The 20,562-nt window shown below is 39.7% G+C and overlaps 1 protein-coding gene across 1 annotated transcript; it reads right to left on the reverse strand.

Moving 5' to 3' along the window:
- Nucleotides 1–1,430: 1,430 nt before the first annotated feature.
- gk5 (glycerol kinase 5 (putative)) lies at nucleotides 1,431–20,559 on the reverse strand. The gene is made up of 17 exons (XM_005802367.3): nucleotides 20,523–20,559; nucleotides 19,875–20,185; nucleotides 18,317–18,410; nucleotides 18,105–18,180; nucleotides 17,887–17,980; nucleotides 14,515–14,646; nucleotides 13,297–13,372; nucleotides 12,922–12,983; nucleotides 12,749–12,822; nucleotides 11,367–11,427; nucleotides 10,054–10,180; nucleotides 9,857–9,961; nucleotides 9,663–9,757; nucleotides 7,690–7,793; nucleotides 7,544–7,603; nucleotides 7,210–7,343; nucleotides 1,431–5,349 (listed from the first exon to the last, which is right to left on the reverse strand). Exons 2-17 carry the CDS (start codon nucleotides 20,010–20,012, stop codon nucleotides 5,195–5,197), a joined length of 1,587 nt encoding a protein of 528 aa, XP_005802424.2. The 5' UTR covers nucleotides 20,013–20,185; nucleotides 20,523–20,559; the 3' UTR covers nucleotides 1,431–5,194.
- Between the last annotated feature and the right edge of the window lie 3 nt (nucleotides 20,560–20,562).

Here is a 20,562-nt window from a genome sequence, read left to right on the forward strand (position 1 = left end):
CTGAATTTGTTGCAAGGCGAGGTCTAACTGAAATCATGCGATGTAGCACTGGCACACACACACGCAATCTCGTTTTTCTAGCAAAGACGTCCCACTGCTGATGAGAAGCTTTAGCAGGACTGCTAATGTCCTCATGTTTTAGTGACGAAGAGTTCTGCAGTAAACCTCCCAGAATGGACAGAGCTACGTGATGCAAACAACACTCAACTATGCTCTCCTTCTGACAGAATGAACACACAATCCTCCAATTGTCAGTGTGCTCCCACACCCCCCCTATTTGTCCACTCAATTAGCACCCCCTCCAATCCCACTTCGCTCCACCATACCAGCAGGAACACACACCCCGCTTGTTCTCAGCCACTCCATCCTCAAGCTGCCATAGCAACACTCGTAGCGAGTTTTTTTTTGGTCACGTCAGAGGGACTCCAGACACATCTGACAGTCTGTGTTTCTGATGATTCCCTGGAGGTGAACACTTTGTGCAGCATCTGCTCACTCATGTTGTCAGTGACACCTGTGCAGCTGGAGGCAGCGGGACACGTCACCAGAGTCCATAATTTATTATTAGCCCTTTAATGACACACAAAGTCCTCTTTGGAGAGATTACACAAAAGAATGGGCTGCTTCCCACACATCTGGGCTAACACATCCCTGTGCGTGGGCATTTATCGTGAAAATTTCTTATAAGAATTTTGATTTATCATTGTCTTGATCAATTTATATTAATGTCAACAAACAAAACTGACATTATTGGAAATGTGTTTTTTTTAGTATTTTCTCCACTATTCCGCAAATGTCAGTAAATCTGAAAATATAATTAAAGTTACTGTGTGCAATTTAGTGTTATAAATCACATTTCTTTAAATCTGCAGCATGTAACTTATCAAATATGGTATTTTTACATATTGGTTAAAACTATCACCATGTCATGACAGTTCCATATAAGACATGTAATCTGAAAAGATCGACCTCCTGACTTAATCAAAACTAAATGTGTCGGAATTCATTGCTTGTGTGACGTTTCTTCTGTCCGGTAGTTTTGAATTCATTCCTGCACAAGAGACTGACAAAGTTTGAGCTATGGTTCCAGATTCTGAATGGAGCCCCAACTTAACTAAAGAAACTCTAAATGTATTAATAATTTCATGAATAAGTTATTAATCATAGTTATTAATAATTACATAAGCCAAACAGTGATGCAAGTTTTGATTCCAAACACCATACTTTTCATATCTATTTGTGAAATGTGTTAAAAACAATGCATCAATCCTTCATCTTTGCTTCATCTTCATTGGATTGTGTCGGTCAATTGTATAAAAGGCTACTAAACTTTTACTGAAGTTTGAGGTTGTAACACAAAAACGTTTGAGAGACATGAATACTAGACATATTTCAGAAAATTATGTAAAATCCAAACACCACCCAGCAGGTCAGAGGTGAAGAAAGAAGTTTAGAGTTCTCAGTTACAGAACAATCATGTTAGAAGAATGTCATCAGAGTTCACACTGATCATACGACATCAAAAAAATCTACAATAATAAGCAGAAAAGTATTGGAATGCTTCTTTTTTCTGCCAGTTCAACCATTTCTTATATCCCTGATTCCGTCTTTATAAAACATTATTTAGTACAAACGCTCTTAAATACTGAGTACAGCGGCTTTTACAGGTTCAGAGGAACAATCACATTTTAACAGTGAGTCAATATTTAACACCATTATAATTATAACATTATATACAAACATTCACAAAGGGTTTAAAATAAAGTTGATCCAAATTTCCCAAAGGAAACAGGTATTTTTTTAAATCAGGTCCTCATCATTTTAAAATGACTATGCAAACATTTCATGTTAAATCACCAAGATGCAGCTTCATAAGAAAAAAAAAAAATACTGGTTCTGAAACATCAAGACGTCAGGTCAGTTTATTTTAATCCAAAATGAACTGAAGTTTGTGCTTGAATCTGAATGGATTCTGGCTTGTGTCCCATGATTAAACATTTAGCACTCGGTTGTTGCTATGGAGCACTCATGAATTAAAAGCTGATAAGCTAGTCGTTGGCGTCATAGCATCGGGTAATATTATTTCATTAACGAGACAAAGAGGCTGGTGAGAAGAAATAATGGAGCAGGAACTTCTTCATGCTAATTGTTCTTTATGGACCCGGTTCAGACTTGGCAGTAACATTCACCTAAAAACGCTTCCTAAATGATCCGATCTGTTTCCAGATTGCTATCAAAATTTTAAAAAGTACTTAATCCCTTACAGATTTCTTCTGATTTTGCTTTTTTTGGTCACATTTAAAGGTGTCGTATCCAACCGTTTTAATATCAGTTGACATCAATCTGAGAAAATAATTTTAAAAGAAGGAAATTTTCATAAACTCTGCATTTCTAAGAAGGAGAATAAATGAAATTCTCATTTTAAAGCTGGATTTCTTATTTACTCAGATTATCTTTGATACTAAAATTTGTTGATATTCAAAATCATAAAAGTGTGGCAAAGAAAGGTCAGAATACAAGAAATCTATACAGAATCCATGGCGACAAGCAGAACATCAGCTGGTCTCCTCATGTTTCTATGAAATCCCTAAAAACCTGAACTATAAAATAATCTTGAACACATTGGAGGTTTATGTGTGTTTTTTTTTTTTTTTACACTCACCTCACAAAAACAACAACCCATACATGCACACATCTATTAGTGTATATCTTGATCATCTAGACTCTGTGCAGGACTGAAGTTTTTGTCAACTCTAACCACTGTTTTGCACCAATGCAATTACATGGTTGCATAGCATTTTTTTCTCAGATCTAAATATTTATGTGAATTATAAAATAAACTGTCAGAAAAGGGCTTGAATCTGGAGAAACAGCTGACAAACTTTCTGCTTAAAACATAGTTATTTAATATTAATGTGTTTGTTGTGACAATGACATTTTTGTTGTTTCATTGCCAATCATTTTGTATATAGAGCACTTTAGCCAACTGTGGTTTAGATGTTCTATATAAACGCAGTTATCTGTGACTTGATATAAATGAAAATATTTGTATATTATCTCCTGAAGGCTTATTGCACCTTAGTTTGGACCATTTGACTCTTACAGAAATATGACTGATTATGATGAACCAAAATAGATCTGACCAACCTGCTGCTTGTACTGTATTTGTCTTACAATAGAAAATTTTTGCCTAAAAATCTACCTCCAGCTAGACACATAGATTAGTCATTAATTTAGTTTTTATTAGCGTTTTCTTAAAACCAGAAGAATCCAATGTGGAGCTTATATCCCGAGTCATGGGTGGACCTTTAACTGAGTGTTTGTGTTCAGACTACAACGCAAATAAGATTGAACATATACCGAGAAATCAGATGGTGACCAGAATCTGATTATTTTTATAGTTTGATGGTCAGAAATTAAAAAAATCTGGTCTGCTTCCATTCACATATTTAAGTGCTTCCGGGTCTAACAATAGTCCTCGGTTACTGAGGAAAAAAGACTCAAAGTTAGCTATTTTCCTTCCCAATGAGGTGTTAAACACATTCATGGGAATTGCAAAAATTTGTGAGAAATATTTAAAAACAGAGATGCTTTCTTTAGTATGTTGCTTCTTCTTTCTTCCTGAATTTGGAAAAATTGGAGTTAAGGCACTGCAGGGTTTCCCACAGAAAACTTGCTAAGCCCGGTGGTCGGGGTGCGGAGGCGGTCCACCGTGTTTTTGTATTAAAAGATGTTAAGCAGACAGGAAAAGTAAAAATGTTACTATGTTACGGGAAGACATCGCCAGTGAAACAATATTTCGTTCATTAACCACTAAAGCTCCGGCCAACCGGGAACACATAATAAACCTTATCAGCGCACACAGAGCCGGGCGCTGGGCGGCGTGTTGAGATGGAAAAGCTGCACAAAATTCTTTGACCACAAATATAAATCATTCTCACCACTCGCTCAACAGACCTCTGAAAGCGCCACTACAAGCTATTCCTGCGGTTCACGTAGAAACCAGAGCTAACGCGGTGGGGTTTAAACTCCTACTTTGATCAAAAACTCTGGAAAGACAAATAATTCCTCACTGGGGGTCGATGTAAATATCCATACAGGTCAGCCTGTGTCCAGTTTGAGTAAAAGGAGGTGCGAGGGATCTGCACTGAGGTAAACTTAAGACATCCAGCTGCTGCAACGCGCACAGGCAACGCGCAGAGGCAACGCGCACAGGCAACGCGCAGAGGCGCCAGTGGTGTGATTGGTCCAGCTTTAAATGCATAAACTATAAAACTATCTTCTATAAACATATCTTTTAGGAATAAATCTTCTCCGCCAGTGAAACGCTCAGAGCAACAGAGACGCTTACAATGTGGCTTAAAAAAAAAAAAGACAAAAAGAAGAAGCGACTTTTAATTTATTATTATTTTCCTAAAAACATAATCAAGAAAGGCTTAGCCTGGCATTGGTGCTCGTAAAGCATGGCGGGTGGCCAGGCCTATAATATACTGGGGGAAACCCTGCACTGCGATCTCTATGAGGAACATATAGCGGCTCAGGAAGCTAACAGTGCTAACTGCTAATATGAGATGCTAATGATGGTTGAAAACATTTGACTTCAATAATGTATTTGCTTTAAATGACTAAAACCCCATTTTACAGCATTCCTCACACACAGTGTTGATATAATCAATATCTGACTGCTAGCGATAAATAGATGAGAGAAAATTTAGCACTATTCGGTTAGCTTCTTTTTTTTTAGTTCCCAAAGAGAAACTGGAATTTGCTACGGTTGCTTTCAGCAAGTCAAAGCTCTAAATGAAAAGTCAATAGTTTCTGGTCGGTACTAGCAGAGTTAAGCTAGTAGCTGAGGTTGTTCATGCTTAGCTTCATGATCTGATCCCCCGGTTTGGTTATTAGTGCCAGGTATGAACAGGGGCTTAGATCAGTTCTGACTTCCCTAGAAAGCTCAGAAGATTTTCATTTTCAAGTAACTTTTGGTCCATTGTACACCTTCCACCAGGTCTCCACCTGCTGCAGCTTTAAGTACCATGTCTTTAAATTACGCGGACCATGATTCACACAGATAAAGTTATATTCATTTGAAGGCACAGCTGATGGCGGTTAGCTCTGCGTTTCACGTGTACTCAGCAGCTATTGTGTCGTTTCCATTGGTTCTGGTCCAGACCCTTCCTGTTGGTGCGTCCCACAGTCAGGGCTTGTACCAGTTCATGGAGCGCCTCAGTGCTCTCTCCCAGCTCTGGAGGACGGGGTTGTATTCCTGACCGGGTCCGGCAGCACCTTTAGGCAGGAACACCTTATCAGCGCTCTGCAGCTTCTTCAGCTCTTCACGGGTCATCCAGAAACCTACAGAGACGCAGTTAGCATGTCTTAAAATTAGGCATCCACTTAATCTGCAATAATCTAATTACATAATGCAGTGAATAGAACACAGGAAAATAGCAGGACTCATTTCTGCTTTTGTGGCCCTAGTCAGCAAAATAAAAATAGGACTTTTGATCAGGAGCTTTCAAATGAACACTTGTCATGAGTTGCAATATATTTAGAGTATGAACACTGAAAAAAAGGATTATTAAAGTGACTGCTCGATAAAGTGGCTTTTTATGTCCTCCATTTAGGTAGAAGAGCATTCCTACCAAATGCTCTTCTAGAATTGTTTATTTAATGAAGAAACATAAAAAAAATACAGCAAAAACAGGAATATGTGACAGATCAACTTCCTAAATAAAGTCTAATACCTTACAAATTCACCCAACTAGCAAATAGAGTCCATATTATAAATGCAGCTTTTCAGTGAAGGCCTCAAAAGTTTGTCAGAGAACATTAGCAAACAAACAGCTTCATGAAGAACACAGCAGACAGGTCACAGAGGACGTTGGAGAGGTTTAAGGCAGATTTAGGATCTAGAATGATATTCCACGCTTTGATGTCACGGAGCTCCGTTCAATCCATCATCTGGCACTGAAATGTAGGACTACAGCAAACATCCCAAGGTGAACGTCCATCTTCACAATTCAATGCCAACTGGGAGAATCTGTTGGCTGGACAGGTTTGTAGAGCACTCCACAAACCTGGTCTTTTTTAAGGAGGAGAAGAAGAAGCCTACTGTTGATAGAACACCGCTGGAAGTCCTGTGTGCATTTAGCCACAGCAAACAAACAGATGAAGATATTCTGTCCAAACGAGACCAAAATTGAACTTTTTGGGGCAATAGGCATATCACTGTAAGCATCACCGTGAAAACACCATCTCCACATTGGTACATAATAGTAGAAGTATGATGCTGTGGGGATGCTTTTCTTTAGCAGGGACAAGAAAGCTGGCTTGGGTTGATGTATTGATCAATAAATCCAAGGCAATCCTGGAGGAAAAACTTGCTGGAGAAGGCAGTGGAGGTTCAACCATCCTGATCATACAACCAGAGCTACAATGGAATGGTTTAGATCAAAGAACATCCAGGTGTTTAAAAGGCCCAGTCAAAGTCCAGACCTAAATCCATTAGAGAATCTTACATCCAATCTCCATCCACAAAGACGAATGCTCACAAATTCCAGTAACCAGATGTGGGAAACTGGTGGAGACAAACCCCAAAGACTCTCATCTCAGCTGTTATGGCAACCAAAGGTGGAAGTACTTATGCTTAATTTCCATGGGATATTGCAGCATGGCTCAGTACGCTATTTTATCTGATTCCATTGTAAAAATCAACCCAAACAACCGACCTGTACCACACCATTCTTGGCCCCCTTTCAGTTGTAAGCAATGGTACAGTAGGACGTACCACACGTGGAACACAACACAGTCTGTTGATTTCTGGACAGAAAAATGCCACTTCTTGTGTCACGTTAGTCATTAGTATGACATCAAGTTAGGCGTTTGGGTTTAACCTTGCCTCTCCAGGGAGAGTCTAACTGGCTCTCCCGAATACGCCGCACCGTAGAATACCACACCGCACCTTCTCCTGATGTACCGCTCAATGGAAACAAGGCAATAGTACTGACTCTGAGGGCTGAATAGAAATTAAAGCCACCAGAAATGTAAAAAAATAAAATAAAATTATGCATCATTTTCTTTCCACTTCTCAGTCATACACTATTTTGTCTTGGTCTGTCGCATCAAATCCCTCCAAAATTAGAATTAATGGCTAGAGGTTCGAATACTTTTGCAATCTGGCGTTATGTTTTAAATGAGAGTGTGTTTGCCTACCCACTCCGAGTCCGGCAACAAAAGCGGCCCCCAGAGAGGACATCTCCCGGTGTTGGGGCCGGATCACCTTTCTGCCGAACAGGTCTGCAGTCAGCTGCAGAATGAAGTCGTTGGAGGAAACGCCTCCGTCCACCCTGAAAAAGAGGGGAGCAGAGTGCTCAGCTATCGCTCAAATCATTTCACTGTAACTATGTCAGAGGAGCATCTAGCCAGATAATGTATTATCGATACGCCTGCATTAGCTGGAGCGGGGTCCAGTGAAGTTCAGGCTGACACACCCAGCTTGCTGGATACAATCCAGGTTCCACATATAAGACTGGAGCATTAACCTCACCTGATCTTTGTGATGGGGATGCAGGTCTCTCTGAGCATCGTCTCATACAGCTGCTTGTTTCTGAGGAGAAAGTTAAACCAGTAAGCCTGGAGGAGGAGGAGACGAGTTCAAACTGATTCGTTTGAAGCCTGCCTAAAGCCAATCACCTGAAGGCGACCGACTCCAGAATGGCTCGGACCAAATGGCTTTTAGTCGTGGAAGGTTTGAGGCCCATCAGGGAAGCACACGCTCTGGGGTCATTCAGAGGAGCCTTCAATAGGACACACACAGGTTAAACACAAGCCTCCTATCCGAATCAGCTTTCTCTTCATGCATTGACACAGTTATGATGAATTCTCCAGGGTGGAAGGAAAAAACAAAACACATCTTCAATGAACTAAAAACTGGGAGACCAGTGGGACAAAGCCACGACGGACTGCAGCTGATCATTTCTGTTGGTCTGTCACCAAAATGATTGACTGTTGTTTAGAGTCGTAAATACTCTAAACAGAATACAACGACGTCACGGAAGATCTAAGGAGGAGAATGTTTGGCTTATAGTCAATAGTGCCGTTTCTAAACAGCAGCGCCATCCAACCTCATCAATCAGATGCAAGTTATTAGTCTATGTCACCATTTGAACAGGAAGCAAACGGTCAACCTGAGGTGAAAGGAAATAATTTTGGATGTTCAGCGACAATCCAGAACCATCGAGGTTCAAGCTTGGGATTAAGTGGAAGGAGCTGGAAACAGAAGCTATTAGGCTACACTGGCCAAAATATGGCTGGAGAAATTCACCGATACATCGGCTCTGATTTCCTTCATTTGGGGCGATTGGACGATAATTACATGAGAAACTGATCTTATCCACTGTCCTCTTTAGCTCTGCTATGAGAGAGGACTGACTGGTGTCATTATATAGAAATCCAAGTGGGATAGAAGTGTGGAGCTGAGATGTGAAGTGATTTGGTAGCAACTCATGCAAACCGCATCAAATATATTGTCAAGAAAAACAGGGGGTGAAGAGAAGTTTTCTATGTCTACCAACTCCTTTTTGGACAGGGTTGGACAGGGTTAGGGTCAAATACAAGACAAGAAAGCAAAGCAAACTTTGCTTTCTTGTCTTGTATTTGACTATTTTTGTTTGTGCATGAAATAAAATCAAATCAAGTCTGATTTGATTTGATCAAATCAAATTTGAATCAACAGTCAAGCCTGGTGGTGGCAACGTTGCATCCCTACCAGCGGTACAAACTCCTAAACCTTTTCAGGTGGATGGTAGAACCTAGACTTCTGGAAAGCACTCAGATCATGTTTTCTATAATCACTGAAGTTGACTGCTGTGTAATCACTCCACTCTGAAAATACAGCAGTTCAAACATAAAGCACAAAGTGAATGGATTTCCAGGAGAACACTTAAAACCACTTGGTTAGTGTTTTACTGGAAATGTTGACACGGTCATTCAGCCATTTGATTTATGTTGAAGGAGGAACACAAACTGAAAACATGCAGGAACGCTGGCCATTTTCACTAGACAACATTCGCCTGGCCAACAAGCGGAGGGGAGACATTTTCTAATCAGAACTAGAATATCAACATCCAGCAGAAAACACTTACAACTGCCAGTTCAAAATGGAGGGCAGAGGGAAAAAAAGAAAAGCATGTTACAGAGAGACAATGCGAAACCTGTGGCGGCATATTAGGGCCATTCTAGACAGAAAAAAAGGAAAGGAGGAGTAGATTTCTGCTAAAAATCTCAAGAAAAATGTCAACAAAAAAACAAGGAAATATTTGAGTTTGCTAGAAATCTCAGAAATTTGGGGATCAAAAAAATTGTCTACAAAAAAAAACTTCTGAGTTTGAAAATTTGCCAAAAAAAGCACACATTTTCTAAAAAAAAAAAAAAGAAAACTGATAAAATTTCAGTTTTTTTTCATGAAAGTTTATGAGCTTTTATTACAAAATTTCTGATTAATTTACTACTCTTTTTTTCTATCTATTAAGGCCCTAATACACCCTCATAGAAACCAGATGAAAACCATTACCACAATGCATGTGTTTTTATTAGAGGTGGAGATAGGCATGTGCATAAAAATACAATACGACATATGTTAGCAACAAATATATGAGTGCATTTACCTGCAGGCCGCTGAAGGAAGGGACGAAGCACACTCCATCTGAGTCGCTGACACTGTAAGCCATGTCGCTGGTCTCTCCGACGTCTGAGAAGAGCTCTGCAATGTCATTTTAGATGTGAAGAGGAATAATTATTGGATTTTTTAAGAAAAAAAACCCAAACATTTTTACAATAAGCGACACGGTTCAGTCCTCACCAAGTTCTTGGGCCCATTTGACGGCAGTGCCCGTGTCTGCTGCGTTGCCCTCTGCCAGGTAAACGACGTCTGAGCCAATCTTCCACCCCACCAGCGGATACAGACCTGCAGTAGACGGGTTGGAATAATCCAGCAGGATTAAAATCTGGATGAAAAAAAACTAAACTAAACAAAAGAAACATGTGCTGCTCCTCTACCTGCCACAGACGTGTGTGGTTTGCTCCCAGTGTTGATGTCCATGAAGGTGCCGGTTCCCATTGTGATTTTCACGTCGCCCACGTCAAAGCAGCACTCTCCAAACATGGCCGCCTGCTGGTCCGCCATCTGCCACAGGAGGGCAGAGTGAGCTTATGGAGCAGGAACGAAAAACTCCAAGACGCGCCATCCCATCGACGGGATGGCGCGTCTAAAAACTTAGAAAATTTTGACCAAACTTAGAAAGTGTTTGATGTTTTTAGTAGGGCTGAAACGATTAATCGTGATTAATCATTAACTAATTGTTAACAAATTTAGTAATTGATTAATCGTTCACTGGAGAATACAGACTCCAAAAAAACAATTGATGAAAGAACAAAAAAATATATATACACTTAGCATTTAAGATAAAAAAAACATCTTTGTCTGTAAATCTGTTCTATTCAGAACTCAAGTGGCATAGTTGAAGCTTTACCTGATTTGTTAAAGGAAAGTTGTTATCGTATTCTACGCTATAAAATGTTTATCTTCTTATTTAAAAAAAGGAGTATATCTTTATTGGTCTTTTTTAATGTATTTTCAATATTGCTTAAGAGGCCAAATGGAAAAAAATCAGCAGGATGTGCCAATTTCTTCATCCAAATCATTGATTGATCGTCAAAAAAAAAAGATCAAATAATCGATTACTAAAATAATTGTTATTTACAGCCAATATTGCCCTGCGAGAGATTGGCGACCTGTCCAGGGGGACCCAGCCTCTCGCCCGAAATGTCTCCCTGGAGACAGGCACCAGCACCTCTCCCGACCCCACAAGGGACAAAGGTGTAAAAAAACGGATGGATGGAGCCAACAAATAAAGCACTTCACACCATTACCCTGGTGTTTCTACTTGGCTGTGAAACCTTCCCGGAGGAGGCCACTGTTACCTACGACTTCCTGTTGTCTTTCTACAGATGATAGAAACACCGGGTGAAGTGTGTTTCTTCTTGATACAAAAACATTGCTGATAGAAGAGCAACAAAGACTGGTCGGTGCTCAGGAAGCGAGGATGTACAAACAAAAGCATCACTCTGTAATTTAAACAGAGCAATTAGACACAGAAAAGCAGGAGATGAGGTCACTATCACCAATAAATTGTCCTTTAAATGTCTAATTAAACTTTGCCTGAGTGAAAATTTGACAGGGTACTTTTTTTTACATTTTAACAACAGAGTAAGTGAGATACGGAGGAACAAATGAGACACAGATTCACTGTGGCTGTTTATTATATTCATGCTGCTGCTGCTGGATTGTGATGCCAAGAACGTTCACTCACCACTGACATGATGGGAATGGACACTCCGAGGACGGACGGATCTGTGGAGCCGAACTTATGGCTGATGGATTATGAAAACAGAAACCAGAGACAACACATTATCTCCTGCTCTCGTCTCATCCATCAGCAATCTGTTCTAATGCAGGAACCGGACCGGGAACATGGCATAATGTACAATACGCTTCATCATAAAAACATGGTGAAATTATTATTAGACCCCCGCCCCCACCACCCCACACAAGCCTGTCCAACAACCTGTTAATGTTTCTACCTCACTGGTTTACCAGCGTGAAAGGAAATGGAGGTTATGTTATTAATACACAAACAGTAGTACGTCATTATCTTTAAAAAGATAAAAATCTAAATCAAATCCACCTACAAAAACTGGTAAAAAAAACTTTCCTAAACAGTTAAAGGGGCAGTGTCATGTAAAATCGACTCTTTTGAGCTGCAGTGGCCAAGCTTCTGCCTCACAGAGCAGCCCTCACCAGCTCTGCTCCTTCAGACTAGCCAGCAGCAATTGGCAAATACCTGGTAGAACTGCACATCTGATTAGCTCATTATACGAGCTACCTCTTAGTGCAACTCTGGTAAAAATGTTAAGGGGTTAACAGAACCATGTTGTGATGACTTCCTGAAGGTGGAGCTTCAGACAGAGCAGGAGATTTTAAAGAGACAGAGGCCCAATTTTAAGGTGTGAAATCAGGAAGCAAAATTTCTTTTTAGTCATATTTGATATATATAGCATTTTTATAATAACTGAAGGTAACATAGTTACTTGATTATGCTGTAAAATGGCAATATGTGTCTTATAAACACATAATACTGCCCCTTTAAGTCTGAATGTAGTCATACCTCCAGCAGTTTTAGATTTGAAATCAATTTCATTGACTTTAGAAGTCTGTATATAAACCGTAACAAAACAATGCAGAAGCGCCAATCAGTTTAGAAACAAAAAAAAAAAAAATTGCATTTTCTATTTAAATGTCATGTTAACGATTTATACTCCTTTCAATAATCAAAGGAAACATCTTGGTTAGCATTACACCGATCGAAGCCTTCTTCTAATTGCTGAGCAGCTGTTTGATGTTTCCATGGGAATTTTGGTGATCAGCTGTGAGGTTGGCAGACCTCCTTGCCATCGCCCTAATCTTTAGATCCTCCCACAGATTTTCTGTCAGAGTCAAGCTAATAGTAAATTCCAAGCCTGATCAGCAGCCCTACACCTCCAGGAGAGAAAAGCTTTACAAAAACGAGAAATTGGCCACACAGTTCAGATTGATGTTCATCTCATTTTTAATGTCTCTGTGTTCTTCTACCGGTAAAAACTTCTACTGACCAGAAGCTGAAACGTCTAGACTTGTAGTGAAGGTTTAACTTACCCTGTATTTTCTACTTGGGGGAATATTGAGAGGGGCAGAGAGACAAGAGAGCAGAGAAACTGACTCCAGCACATCTGTGAAACAACACATGACAGAGAGGTAAAAAAAAAATGTAAAATACAGTAACCCCACCATGCTGAGCAGAGAGGAAGCAGCAACATGATGCACCACACCTGGTAGGAGTCAAAAATCCCCGTTGAACTGGCGTTGGAGTAGTCTGTGGCGTGGACGCGACCTGAAACAGATTAGGTAGCAATATGTGAAGGAACTGTCTGGAAAAAAAAAGTCCTAATCGTTTGTTTTCCACTTCCCCTCCTGCAGAGGGCTGAAACATTCCTCAGAAATTGCAGGCAATCAGCGATGCAAGAGAAATGTGTGAGACAAAGAGCGCCCTGTTTGGACCTTAATATCCTATTAGAAAGTCCACAGAGTCAAACTGGCAGGTTTGGATCACACATTTCTACAAATGCTCTCTGTGTGTAGGTGGGAGCGACTGACTGACTGACTGACTGACCGACAGACTGACTGACAGACAGACTGACACAGACCTTTGGTGAGTTTGAACAGGAGCCAAGTGTCTATGGTTCCAAAGCAGCAGTTGCCTTCTTCGATCGCCTGATGGACCTGGAAAAAGAAGAAGCCATGATGAGGAGGAGGAGGAAGAGTACAGTCTGTTCCTGCTGGGATTATTGACCCGGTGTGGAGGTTGGTTTAGAAAACGAGCCACACTGGGACCATGTCTTTATGCTGCTCTCATTAAAAACTAGAGTGCCCTGAAAAAGTATTGTTTCAGATCGCTAAACAAATTCTAGTATTAGTGAAACGTAACCAGAGTTAATACAAAAACATTTTTTAAGTGGTGATTTAATTTATTAATAGTAAAAAGAAAAAAACGTAAGCCACACCAGCCTGGCCCTATTAGGACAGGACAGGCTGTCTTTTACATCTCAGTGGGACTCTTGGTCTCCTTTTCTTAGCAGGATTGTTTGAAATCAGCCCTGTGGAGACGTTTGAGCATGAACAGTCAGCATCCAGGTCTTCACTTTGTGTTTTGGAGCTATTCAGGCTAAAATGGCTGAGATGCTTTTGTCACTGTCCTGCTGTATTACCCAGCTTGAGCTCAAGTCCTTAAACATTTGGGATTTTCTGCTAGACAGCAGAATTCACAGTTCCATCAGTTATGACAAGTTGTCCTGGTCCTATAGCTGGAAAGTCAAGCCCAGACCATCACACAACCACCGCCATGTTTAACTATTACTAAAATATACTTTTATTTTTAAAATAAAGTTAGTGAATGATGACGCACCTTCTAAAAAATTTGAGTTGCACCAATTGTAGTTCCCTGGCTGATCGCTGGATGATTTTCAAAAAGCCTGACCTGCCAATTCCAATTTTGGATGATTCTTTTTTTTTTTTGCAAAATATTGTGATAAAGTAAAGGAGGAATTATTCTTCACAAAGGTCCAGATTCAAACTGCATTCTACATTAACTCAGGTTAGCCTTCATGTTAATGTTTGTTTTTTTACCCACTTAATTTTTAAAAAATTACCAAAAAAAACAAAACAAAAAAAACAGAACACAATTTGTAAGAGATCTAAAACCTTTGCAGCATTAGAGCTCAAGACGCTGCAAACCCTCTGGAGAGATATTGTTTTAATGCATGCTTGTGGGTTTTACTTTATCTACCTAGGCAGAAAACAGAAGCACATCAGCACAGCTTCATTTAAACTTCCTGTTGTGTTCACCAGCCGGGTCGTCCACACACCTGCTTGTAGTGGGCCAACACCCACACGAGGCGAAAGGTGACGTGCTGAGTGGAAAAGACGATGAGGCTCGCTGCGAGCGACCGCTTGTCCCGCGTCAGGAAGTAGGCCACCTTCATTGCGCCGTGGATTATCTGAGAGTGTCAAAAAAAAAAAAAAAGAATAAAGATAAAAAGATGGTGAATGAGTGGTCATCATGTTCAGCTCCAGCTCAGTCATGTTTATTTAAAACCTGAGTCAAAGTTATGCTGCTATTAGCCACATGACTGATAGCGGGTATCTGGTAGTTTAGTTCCATGATGTACCCACTGTACTGATAATCAAGTTTGTTTGGGACTGATTATGTTGCTGCCGTGGAATACAAAGTATTAATGTGATAATCAGAGGGAATAGAGTTTACATACATCCTAAAGTTGTGTTAAACTAGAAGAAGAGCGACAGCCAATCACATGACAGAGTAGAGGTCAGAGTGCATTCCCACAACTTATCATTACACTGTCATTTTTAAATTCCATAATTACATTAAAGAGTCATTTTATTATTTTTAAACGATGCCATGTGACGGCACCCTCCACCTTTACGTATCTCTAATAAAAATAAAAGAAATTTCACCAACATGACCTCACATTGAAAAGACGTTAAGCTCTCTGTTCTTCAGCGAACATGTTTTCTACAGGATTTAGGTCTGAGGACTGAGGTGGGCATGGAACTAGGAGGAGTTAGTCTGGTGAAAAATCTCTATGTTGGTGCTGTGGTGGCGCAGGGGTTAAGCACAACCCACATAAGGAGGCCTTAGTCTTCTATGCGGCTGTTGCAGGTTCGATTCCCGGCCTGACAACCTTTGCCGCATGTCTTCCCCCTTCTCTCATTACCCACTTTCCTGTCAATTAACTATCAAATAAAGGCCACTAGAGCCAATAAAAACCTTTAAAAAAAAGAAAAAAAGAAATCTCTATGTTGATTTGGTCACAGGTTCTGGATCATTGTCCAGATTCCCACACACCTTAGCAAGGTTCTGATGAAAGAGAAGCAGGCCCACAGCATCACTGATCCTCCACCATACATGACAGTGGCCTTGATTTGCCCTTCTACATGTTCGTCCACATCAGCGAATCTCAGTATACGCAATATTATATTATTAGCCAGAAGGACTGTCATGTGGAAAGTTTCTGCGAATGTATTTTATATATAGCTGCAACTACTAATTGTTTTAGTAATCGATTAATCAATTAATTATTCTGTCGATTAATCGGATTAAGAAAAAGTCACATTAAGCAGATTTTTCATTTAACCACTTAAGCTTATCTTATATGTAATAAATAAGAAAATACAAATTGTATTGCCTAAAATGCAGTCACATGGCATTCCTTTAGTGAATGCATTTGTTTTATGAGATGCGTCCGTAGCTAAAATAATGTGAAAAGCTCAGGCCTTTCTGCTTGGCACGGCATCAGTACAGTGTCAGGTGATGTTATGATTAAGTTTTTGATTAACCAAATGATAATTGTATAGCAAAATCTGCTAAACAGAATAATAATAATAAAACTATGCTACTTAAGGAGTTCAGGTTAGAACATATTACAGACAAAGAAGTTTTATTATTAGTATTTTTAAATGCAAAATGTATATTTTTTGTTACATTTTTGCTCAATTACTGCCCTGAATTTGTTGTTCTTTTAACAATAGGCTTTTTTTTTTTTTTACTTGCATACTAACTTTAACGATTAATCGATTACTAAATTAGTTGTCAATTATCTCAATAATCGATTCATATCTCAATAAATGGGCCTGAAACTTGATTAATTGTTTCAGGCCTGGTTTCATGCGCCACAAGTTTCCACTCTGCAGTCAGTAGGATATTTAGGTTGTGGGATGGACTGGAAGCAGAGTTAAAAATGGCTGCCTAACCTGCAGAGCTTGTTGATGAAATGCTCATTCTTACGCCCCCTTCGGGCCGCTGCTCCAAATTGCACACGCAAACATGAACCCCCACCCTGTGAATCACTTACTGGTGTATCACACTGGGTGGACATGAGGAGAACACAATTACTCAGCGTTTTGAGTAAGGGATTTAAAGAGATTTAAAATAATTACACTTAGCAACTCCAATGTCTGGGAAAACGGATTATAAGCAGAAAACATTCCCAGGTCTGGCTGTTCACCCTGAAAGCAGTCAGCAAGATCCTAAAAGAAGTTACCAAACCTCTAAAATGTCCTTATGGGACCAGCAGCAGGCTGTTGCTACTGTTGATATGACGGCGCATACTTGTACAATCAGAGAGATACACTAGTTTAACTATCAAGGACGCTGTGCAAGAAGGAAACCTTTGTTCTGTACGAAGGCCAGAATAATGTTTACCAGGAACAACAGAAACAAAGACAAGGACTTCTGGAATCATGGCTGATCCTGATTTGGACCCCAGATCAGGGGTCCAGGGGCACGCCGAAAGCAAAGCATTCCAGAAAAGACGAGGAGGTGGAAGTGAAGCTTCCTAATTCAATTCTTTTAGCTCAACACCAGCTGGTATTGTACGAGGTGTGCAACTTTTTTCTTCAGTTAAGAGACACATTTCTATTTATGTCTTTAAATTAAAATCTTAATCTATATTGATTAATTAATTAACAAGCCAATTAGATTAATGCAACATGTAAATATTGCTCTATATTGTAAAGTTTAAGATACGTTTCTAATTTGAACTTCCGAACTTTGGAGTCTGGAATTGGATTGTGACATACTTTGTGTTATTGGGAAACACAAACGTTGTAGTCTAAACAAATCAATCTAATGTTTATAGATAAAGCAGGCGATTTTTATTTTACTAAAAATAGTAATCAAATATTTTTAATGGTCATATTTTATTGGTTTTTTTAATAGATTTTATGGCATCACAGAAATTATTGCGCTAAACTATCTTCACTTTTGTGACTACTGTAAATAAATCAGTTTATTCCAGAAAACATATTTTCTTAACGAAGAAAAGAGGATTTATATGTGCTTCTTTAAACAATACAAGTCTAAGAGTTTCTTGGAAAATCTCATTTAAAAAAATGAATTTAAAATATTTAAACATTCAAATCCCTATGTGGTTACATAAAGTACTACCTCCATGACAATATACTTTCTTATGTGATGTTTATTAAAGATATATAAGAGGTAAAGATGTCAAGGAGCCCTGTAATGGACCAGCCTCTGGATGGATGGATGGATGGATGGATGGATGGATGGATGGATGGATGGATGGATGGATGGATGGATGGATGGATGTATGTATGTATGTATGTATGTATGTATGTATGTATGTATGTATGTATGTATGTATGTATGTATGTATGTATGTATGTATGTCTGGGCTTGTGGATGGATGGAGATCCACCTTCATGATGCAGGATCTGTTCCAAGACTTCACCAGGTCTGCAGCTCTTTGGTCCTGCCAGCTGATGAAGTTGTGAAAAGGAACCCCCGTCCTTCTGTTAAAGTTCAAACACAACGAGAGAGAAGAGGAATCACAGCAATGTCAAACCAGAAGCGTTCTCACTCACTTTCCAGCTTCTCAACGAATGAGAAACTGTCAGGCTGTTTCATTTCTGCGACCTGTCCCAGGTGGTGAAGGTTGCTCTCTGAGTGGAGATGCCGAGGGCCTCCATCTGGCACATCTGGACTCCTGCGTCTGTAACGGGAACGCAGCAACACTTAAAAAATATCAGCGTAATACTGTAACAGTTAACGCTGCTTGAATCCTGTTAGCATTGCTGCCCTGACACAGCTGCAGATGGATTCGATAACAGGACGTCGTGCGGCTGTACCTTGCACTGCCCCTTTGACCACAGTGATAAAGCCTTCCCACAATGCATCTGGGTCCATCTCCACGTGTCCCACCTCTGGATACAACGGGACAACCTGGAACATTCACAGGGAATAATCTGGCTTTAAATGTGGCAGAAAAACAGGTTTACGCAAAAGTCTGCAAAATACTTCAAATACTTCATAACCGTTCTACATTTCTACATTTGCAGAGCATTTTGTTAGTGTGTTAAATAATAAACAACACAAAGCGGTGCAGCTCAGGTGAGAGGATCTGTCGGCAGTAGGTATGCCACAATAACAATTTGCTCGGACAATAAATTGTTCCAGAAATTGTTGTGATAAACAATATCATTGTTGTTTTGAGACCATTTTCAAGTAATATAATGGTAGTGACATAATAATGCAAATTTGTCCCCTCAAAAGACCAATAAAGTTAAATTTTGTAAAAGAATGCTTAATATTGAAACTAGAATATGTTTTAAATGACCAAACATTATTAGGTAGATAAAAACAATAAACACAATGACCAAAAATAATAAATAATACTACCCCCACACTACCGTAACCATAGATAAAATGGATTATGAAGATTCTGTAAATAAAACTGTCCTTCCAAATATATTAATCATCAGAGTGGAAATAAAGAACTCATTCTAATTTATCATGCAATTAGTTATTCTATTATTTATTGCGACAGGCTTGGTTAATATAGAAACGATTAGTCAACCACTCCACAAATCTGGTCTTTTTTGTTGAGAGAATTGTTGTTGAAAGAAGCCAACAACAGGTCAGGTTGGCTACATGAGATGAAAAATGAACCATTTGGCCAACATTTGGAATGATAAGTGTAAGAAAACAAACACTCTATAAAGGCAACAACTACAGTAGTGCTGGACAATAAACGTGTCACCTAAAAAAACATATCACGGTGTAAGCGTTTCAGATCAGTCCATGTCGATAAGTATTGACTAGATTTTTGATTTAAATATCGGAAAGGCAAGCAATCTGCTGACGTCCCATTTCACTTTTTTATTATTATTTTTAAAGAGTTATGAGGCATGGTGACCACACCTGAAACTGCTGCTGCGCAAGTTACTCAACAACTTGCTGCTAGGTAACTTAGAAACGAGTTAGTTAGTTCATAGCCTCAACTTTTCTTGGCTAGCCCTGAGAGGTTGAGCGGCTAAAGCATTTCCTCTGCCTACATCCCCCAGGACGCTGGGAGGTTCTGGCCCTGAGTTCAGATCCATCATTTCTGGATCTGAATTCTGTCCTATCTTGATCAAGTGTCTGTCGTGATATTGCTTTTCTGTCCAGCCCTTACAACAACCCAGCCAAAGCTAGAGTGAAGAGGCTTAGATCACAGTATATCTATGTGTTAGAACGGCCCAGTCATGTGGCTTGAGCTATTTTGCAAAGAAGAATGGACAAACATCCCAGTTTGTTATCATTTAGTACTTCCTGCTACTGTACCACATACAATCCCATTTACAGGTTTACACCCCTATGAAAATAGCGTGTAAAAACTGAAGAATCTATTAGATGTAAATATAATACCTTGCTGGTGCATGATCCTCTGATCCTCGCTTTCTTGTCATACACATGACATCTGATTGACGTTGTACCGACGTCCACCGACAGGATAAAGCTTTCCTTCGTTAAGCCGTTTCTCCGACTGCCCATCATTGTAAACATCAGATGAGTTAACAAAAAGAAAACCCTAATTAGGTGTGTCGAGTGTTTCTCAGAGGAATCCCGGGTCCTCCATGGTCAGCTCCCACCGGCTCTGTTTTGAGCCTGGGCGGATGGTGGGACTGTAACTCGAACCCTGGACTTTGGTTTCTTTGAACTTCCAGTTCCAGTCCAACCTGCTCAGAAACAAACATAGTGCGGCAGATTACATTTCCGGGCAAACAAAGCTACAATCTGCTCTAATAACATACCGACATCCTGGAAAAAGCTAACACGATTACGTATCCGGAGAGTCTCTACAGACTGGGTGGTGAATACATAGGGAAACTATTAGATTAGACTCAAGCTAAGGCTACATGGTTAGCTGTTAGAAATAGATATTTAAATGATTATTTGTTTAAAATGAGACTGTTATAAACCATTACATGCTACATGGATAGAGTTTACAACGTCGACGGTTGTCATTAAAGGAGGAATTCACAAACTGTTCAGTTGTAGTTTTCGCGTACGCACCTGAACAGCGCGCTCTCCCTGCCGGCATCCGTAGATTAGT

The sequence above is a fragment of the Xiphophorus maculatus genome, chromosome 6 (assembly GCF_002775205.1).
Source record: "Xiphophorus maculatus strain JP 163 A chromosome 6, X_maculatus-5.0-male, whole genome shotgun sequence".
Taxonomy (NCBI): Eukaryota; Metazoa; Chordata; class Actinopteri; order Cyprinodontiformes; family Poeciliidae; genus Xiphophorus; species Xiphophorus maculatus.